General features: G+C 50.5%; 1 protein-coding gene across 1 annotated transcript; it reads right to left on the reverse strand.

Moving 5' to 3' along the window:
* Positions 1 to 335: 335 nt before the first annotated feature.
* On the reverse strand, positions 336 to 3467 carry RAB17 (RAB17, member RAS oncogene family). The gene is given in 5 exon segments (XM_068949553.1): positions 336 to 431; positions 515 to 583; positions 585 to 664; positions 1776 to 1942; positions 3457 to 3467. Coding segments are annotated over 5 exon segments (423 nt in total).
* Positions 3468 to 6928: the final 3461 nt, after the last annotated feature.

The following is a 6928-nucleotide window of genomic DNA, read 5'->3' on the forward strand; positions in this document are numbered from 1 at the left end:
TCTTCCTGGACACAGTGCTGTCCCCTGTAAGGGAGCAAGGAGCCCAGCAGCCTGCACTGGCAGCTCTGTGTGGACATAGGTACCAGTCAATGTTGCTGGAGGGTGGGAGAGGGCAAAGGGCAACACTGAAAGAGCTGGCCTAAATTTCCATTGCAGGTCTATCCTTGGGTTAATTTAGCCTGCTTGGATTGCATTGAGGGAGGTTGATGGAGTCCTCTTAAAACCATGTGTTAGGATGCCTCTTAACGCTCGCTGATGTGGGGTGGGGGGGCCCTGGGAGCCACTGGCCGAACACTGCATGCCGGCCCAGTGGGGCTCACCTCCGTTGTGGCATCTCACTCTGCCACGAGATCCATCTTGTTGTCCACCAAGGCTCTCGTGATCTCGTCAGGGAGGAACTCCTCCTCCAGCTTGGCCCCAGCCAGTGTTTCCTGCAGAGACGGACTAAAACGCCTGGCAGAAGCACCCGGCTGCTTTGGCAGGAGCCCACAGTGAGGCCTCTGTGGCTGCTCACCTTCCTAGAGATGTTGTACACGAGGAGGGCGGCACGAGCGCCCCAATAGTAGAGGTGGCAGACGCTGTGGGTACTTCTGGCCCACCGTGTCCAAGATCTCAAACTTGATGGTGGTGGCCTCTAGGCAGAGCGTCTGGGTGAGGAATGAACCTGCAGGTGAGACATGTGGTCCTTGACCTCTGTGCCTGCCTCGCCTCCCTAGGGGCCCACTCAGAATCCAGGGGTGTTGTGCAAAACAAATGTGCAAAATGCCTAATTCCTGATTGTAGTGTGCATGTAGCTCAGAGAGGTTAAAGCTGGAGCAGGGTGCTCGCAGCTCTTGGGATGGCTTTCTTCTAGCCATGAACTTGCACATGCATGTGTGTGTCTTGCTTGCAGCGTCTTCTCTGTCTGCTCCTGAAGTGCATCCAACTCAGCAAAGGTAGCTGGATCATCTAATAAGCTTCTGCTGTCTGGCTAGGAGATGCTTGGTGGTGGGGAGTAGGCTGATGCTACCTGGCATCACTGCAAGACATGGGCATCTCCAGGCCTGGCACCACATCACTGAAGTTCTACGTATTTGCTGCTTCCTACCCAAACCGCATATGTATAAAAGGAACCTGGCAGACCAGGTCTCAGACTTGAAGGAAGGGAGAAAAGTTGCTGCACCTCTACCCTTTGTTGATGGTCTGGGGTTCAACACACGGAAGCAGTGCAGAGCTCTGCACCGGTGTGTGGCTGAGCAAAGGCTCAGAAAGCACCTCGGGCCAGGGGCAGCTTGGTTGGAGCACGGCTTTGGGAGCCTGAAACAAAGATAAATGGCAGATGTTCCTGCTCTGGAGGGTCGCTGAGCCCCACCACCAGCCTGGGGGAAGCACGCGGATAGGGGAGGCTCTCCGGGGGTGTCCAGAGAGCTGTCAGGGACAGCACCGGAGCAAGCGTGCAAAGGGCAGATAGGACTGTAGAGTTTGAATTGCAGGTTTCCTCGCTTTACTGTCAACCTGCCCTCAAAAAGCAGGGCCACAGCAAAGCTGTGCTATCTGGACCTGGCTTTGCTCACTGCACGGTGTGGAGGAAAAGGAATCGCAGAGAGCTGGAGCTCCTGCGTGAAAGCAAAGGGAGAGATTTGGCTTTGGGTCAAGTCCCTGCCTTTTTCACAAGGGGGTCTGTGCTCTTGCTGGGTGCACCAACAGCTGCTCCTGCATCACATGCTGTCCAAGGGACATGCACTGGCTCTGTGCTCCTGTGCAGAGCCATCCATCCACTGAAGCCACTCACTCGCATCCCATGGTGGGCAGCGATTCCTTGAAGCCATTTTTCATGTAGCAATAGGTAAGGCTCGACTTCCCCACCGACATCCTCCCCAGGAGGACCACCTTGTAGATGTAGGTGGGGTGAATGCTGCCCAGGGAGGTGTCAGGCACCACTTTGGGTGTTGCTCTCTGTGTCCTGCCCGGCAAGGGAGCCAGCTCTGTTCAAAATGGACCTGCTGTGATTCCCCGGTCCCTCAGCTGAGCCTCCTATGTGAAGTTGCTACTGGTGGCAATCAGGCAAGCAGGGGTTTCTTTAAACAGGAGAGCTAAAACTGTCGGTATCCTGAATCAACTTTAATACCTCTGTCTGCCACTGTCTCAATTACTAGTTACAGCCAGAGGGGGGAGATATTTAGGTAGAAACTTGACGCAAGAGACTTTCTTGGGTGTAGATGAGATTCTATTGGGTTTATCCAGTTTTAAGGACAGGTTGGAGAGAGTTGATGGCAGAGGGAAGAGCACCTATGGATGTGATTTGCTCTTGAACGCCCATCCTCCCCCACAGTCCCAATGCTGGAGGCAGCCTGGTCTGCAACGCATCAGGATTGGGGCAGGGGGGAAAAAGTTCTGATGTGATGCACTTCTTATGGGACTTGGACAACAGTTATACTAGGAGAAGTAAAGGAAAGCTGCAGGTGAGCTCAGGTGGGCTGCTTGCCTAGAGGATGCCAGAGACATGTGCTGCTAGCAGGGCACTGCGGAGGATCTGTCCCCTCCGTGGGGGGATTTGTTGCCTTGTTGTGGGCAGGAGTAGAGAAGCTGTGCCTGTTTCTGGCTAGGGAGAGCTGTGTCCCCCCTGTTCCTTCTGCCGGCTGCTTTTATGCTGTTTCCTATGGGTGCCTCTTCTCTGAAATATCCAGTCAAAGGATGAAATTGCCCTGTTGCCCACAAAATGCCTCGATCAAAAATTCTTCGGCCAAATGAGCAATGGGATTTTTCCTGCCCTGCCTTGACTGCAACTTCGTTCCTTCTCTTCCTGGTAAACATGCTTTTCCAAGGACTGAGGAAAGGACTGCGCAGAGTCTGGCAGTATTTATCTGTGGTATTTTTAATGTACTTTTGCCTCTTTTAGGACTGGAAATACAATTATGCTATGCTTTCTGGGCAGTTACGCTAGCTACCATAGTTAATATTCCGTAAAACTATATGGAAGTAAGAAGCAGCACAAAAACACCTGAGGGTTGCTTGGCTTTTAAACTTCACTGTTGACTCTTTCACTCAGCTGCTTCTCAAAGCACACCTGAAAGCTGTCTTAATTCAACCCTAGAAGAGTGCATTGACACACAAAAAAGCTTCCTGCAACTGATGGAAATGTCCTTGCAGGCTCTGTACTAGCAAACAGGGAGTTTTGCCAAAGTCTGCTAAGAGGGAGGGCATGAGTCCCCCCTGTTTTTGGAGGAGAATGGCAGTCAAGCAAAACAAGCAACTGGGTCCAATTTGAGGGAAAACGAGGATTTAGAGGAAATTGTTCCTTTTTTGCTGAAAGTGGAGTTTACAGAGTAAAACCTCATGCTTGGTGGCCAAGGGCTGATGGGGGATCCTGCTGGTGGGAGCCTTGGCAGTGGTTATCGGAGGTCCTGGAGTGCCTTTTGGGGGGTGACCTCCTGTTTTGGGGGTGGATGGGAATAGCTGAGGTGTTGCAGATGATACCTAAAGGCCATGCCATGATGAAGGGAAAGTCAAACCCAGTATGGTGGACCTGCACAGTTCAATGTGAAGAGCTGGAGAAGATCAGCCTAGACAGGTGTTTCTCTTTGACCACCTGTAAAAAATCCTGTTGGCAGATTTAGCCTCTAGAGGCTGTTTAACATTTTTGTGACTATCTGCTTCTAGGCAAGGGCAGGCTTGGCTGGCCTCAAACTCGCCAAGAAGGTTAGTACTGAAACAGCTGTGATTAAGGTCATTCCTCACATGCTGCTTGAGGGCTAAGCATTTTTGAACCCAAGGGATGGTGTTTTGGGGACAGGTGTCCCTAGTCTCCTGCTTGAACTTTTCCTCCCTGGAGGCAATGGGTTGTGAAGCTGCACCGAGACAGCTCTGACCAGCATATACCACCTTTCCCTATGGAGGCTGCTGGCTTGGTGTAAACCAGCGCAAAGTAATCTGCTTGCTGGATTAACACTCAAGCATGTGATCAGTGGTACTGCACTTGAACTCACTGGCCTGATCACCCCCAGGCTGGAGCCTGACCGAGCTGTTGCTCAGTGTGCCCCAGTTGTTTACAATTAGCAGGAAAAAAGGGGGACTTTATCTAAGGAGCATCCTTTCAAACTGATGTTTTATGGGCATAATCATTAGCAATGGAAAAAAAAGGCATGAGGAGGCTGGAATGCAACAGCAAGGACTTGTCTTTTACCACTCAGTCAAATAATATCTCTATGTTGTTGTCAACCTTGGTGAGGGATGTGGGGGAAGAGCCTGATTTTAAACCTGGTACCTGGATGCTAATTTAAAAAAAAAAAGTAGTATACCTGTTGGAATGAAGCCATTGAGAAGCGGTATTTAAGATTTCATTTAATTTCCTGGGATACCAATGTTTAAGCCTTTCTAAACCAGAAGCTCCCAGCTTCTACAGTCATTTAACACCTCTGCTGAATTTGGGTAGCAACCCCCACAGCTAGGCAGCTTCTCAGAAAAAGCAGGGCCCTCTTCCTGCCTGTGCAAGTCTGTCTCCGAAGCCAGCAGCATCTAACCTCGAAGCTTTTCAATGTGATTTTTAGGTTCTTTTGGATTTAGTGGGTTTTTCTGGTTTATAGTTTTCTTTATTCCCCATCCACCCACCCCAATAGTGGTCACGCACCAAACTCCCCAGTTGGCTTTTGTGGGCATCAGGCTTAAGGTAGGTATTTGTTTTTGCAAGCCTCTTCCTCCTCACCTGTGAAAGCTCTTGGCAGTGTTAGCAGGCGGGAGTGGCTGCTTTGAGGGCTCACTTAAGCGCAGGTTACTCAGGGACACAAAACCCTGAACTGGAAAGTCACTTCAACGCACACCTGCAAGGTTAGAGTTGTGTAGCACTCAAGGCAATGTTTCTCGAGGTAAAATTTGGGTTATCAAATAGCCAAGCGGAGCCAGCTATGGAAATAAGGCAGCGATAACCCGTGGCAGCCCCAGTGGGGACGTCTGAGGAGACCTCTGTGACGGCACTTTTGCGCTGGCTGCGAGCATGGACGAGTTGGTGCTGACCTCGGTTAGTGATGGGTAAGGGATGATCTTGGGTGCAGCACCTGCTGCTTGCATGGGACTGGTAGGACCTTGAGGCCAGCCCTACTGTTCCCCCTTGATGCGTTGGGGGGGGAATAACCCTTTATTGCCTTTTAATTAAAATAATAGTTGCCAGAGGTGGCTGGGGCTGGCTGCTTTGTCGAAGGCTGTTGTGTTAGAGCTCTTATATCTTAATCAGGGGAAAAAGCACCACATCTTGATATGTTGGGATAACTGGTTTGGAGCGAGAACAAACAGGAAGATCTGCAAGCAATTAAAAACCTAAATGAAAGTAACTTTAGTATTTTTATCGATAGTCTCCTGCTTAATGCCTTTCCTTCAAGCGCTGACTCTTACGGAAGGGAAACAAACTCTGAAGAGCGTGTCTTGTGACTTCTACGGTCCGACTTGCTGGAGATGCCTTACTTCCCATTTCTACGCTGTGATGCCCTTTGTAGGTGCCAAAGCATTGCCGAGGCCGTGTGAGAATGGTCTTCCCATCAGTTGGCACCAGTTCCCCTGAATCTGCATGAGCAGACTTGGTCGGCGAGACAAATGAGAGCTCAGTTCCCCTCACAAGGGAGCGGGCCTGTGCGCAGATTTGCACGGACGTAGCCGAACAGGTTTGAAGTTGCAGCTTTTATGCTTTTGGTGGGCCAGGGTCCATGTCTAGCCTGAGAGCAGATCTTATCCTGTGTGCAGCTGTTTTGCCAGAGGGAATGAAAGCATTACCTTTCTGAGCCTTTCTCATCAGCTTTAGGTAGAGGCTAGAACAGGATTTAGGGATCCTTTAAAGAGTCCTACCAACCCTCTGCAAACCTGAACCGTCTGTGCAGTGTAGGTGCTCCCATCCCTCTCCCATAAGTTGCGTTATAAGGCTGTGCTGTGCAGTGAGCTGGCTGAAAGCAGTATTTTCTCCAGGTCTTTGGGTAGATCAGTTCCCCGGTGGGGCTCTCAGTGTGACCCCATGAATGGTCATGTTGGCATAAGGCAGGGGTGGAACGGTGTTTTCTGGGTGTAGGCAGAAACAGGCTGTTGGGAAGCATCCTGCAGCAACCCCAGCTTAAACCATTCACATCCCCATCACATGCATAGGGCCGGGTGGCTCCAAGGAAGAGCCTGCTTGTGCTGATATAGTCAGGATGCTCGTTGGCCAAGGGGATTTGAATCAGTATCAAAATTGGTTTTTATTCTGGAAGGTATGTTCCTCATCTGCAAGGATCTTATACCTGTACCGCTATTTGAGTGTCTTGCCCATGAGCGATGCTGAAAGATGGTCTGGTTCCATTCACCCTCTCCTTTCGGACCTCACTATTATGGTTATCGTCTCACCCCTAAACCAGGCACTTAATTTGGGACAGAAAACTAGGCTTTCAATCTTGGCTGGAAGGCTTTATGAGGCCTTATGAAAGAATTGCTTTGTACCTGCTAAGAGAAACTGAGTTTCCAATTTGCTCTGCTGTATAAACATCAGTCTTACGCTCTGATTTTTCTTGTGTTAGTGTCATCTGTCCAGGCAGGTGCTTAGTGGTGGATGCTTATGTTGTCATGCTTGTGTTAAAATGAAATGGTTTAAGTGAGGCACCTGCACAAGCTGCTGTGGGCCTGGCCGGGGTGGATGCTCATGAGGCCTTTAGAGCTGGGGGGACTGAGCCCCTTGAGTGGCCTGGGACGTAGGCTTCCTGGACAGGCCCTTCTCTGGCTCTGCATGAACCAGGCCCCACTAGAGGGCACAGCTCATCTGTGATTGAAGACCACAGGAATATCTGCTCCTGAGGCTCATTTCTGAAGCTGAGCAGCAGGCAGTAAGGGTGACAGGAGAGGTAGGCTGAGGTCTGGCTTAGCATCTCTTCCTCCAGATTTGCATCCCCCCCAGTAACTTGGAACAAGACTACAACCAGTTTGGCAGGGCTCTCTTCTC

The sequence above is a fragment of the Struthio camelus genome, chromosome 6 (genome assembly GCF_040807025.1).
Source record: "Struthio camelus isolate bStrCam1 chromosome 6, bStrCam1.hap1, whole genome shotgun sequence".
Taxonomy (NCBI): domain Eukaryota; kingdom Metazoa; phylum Chordata; class Aves; order Struthioniformes; family Struthionidae; genus Struthio; species Struthio camelus.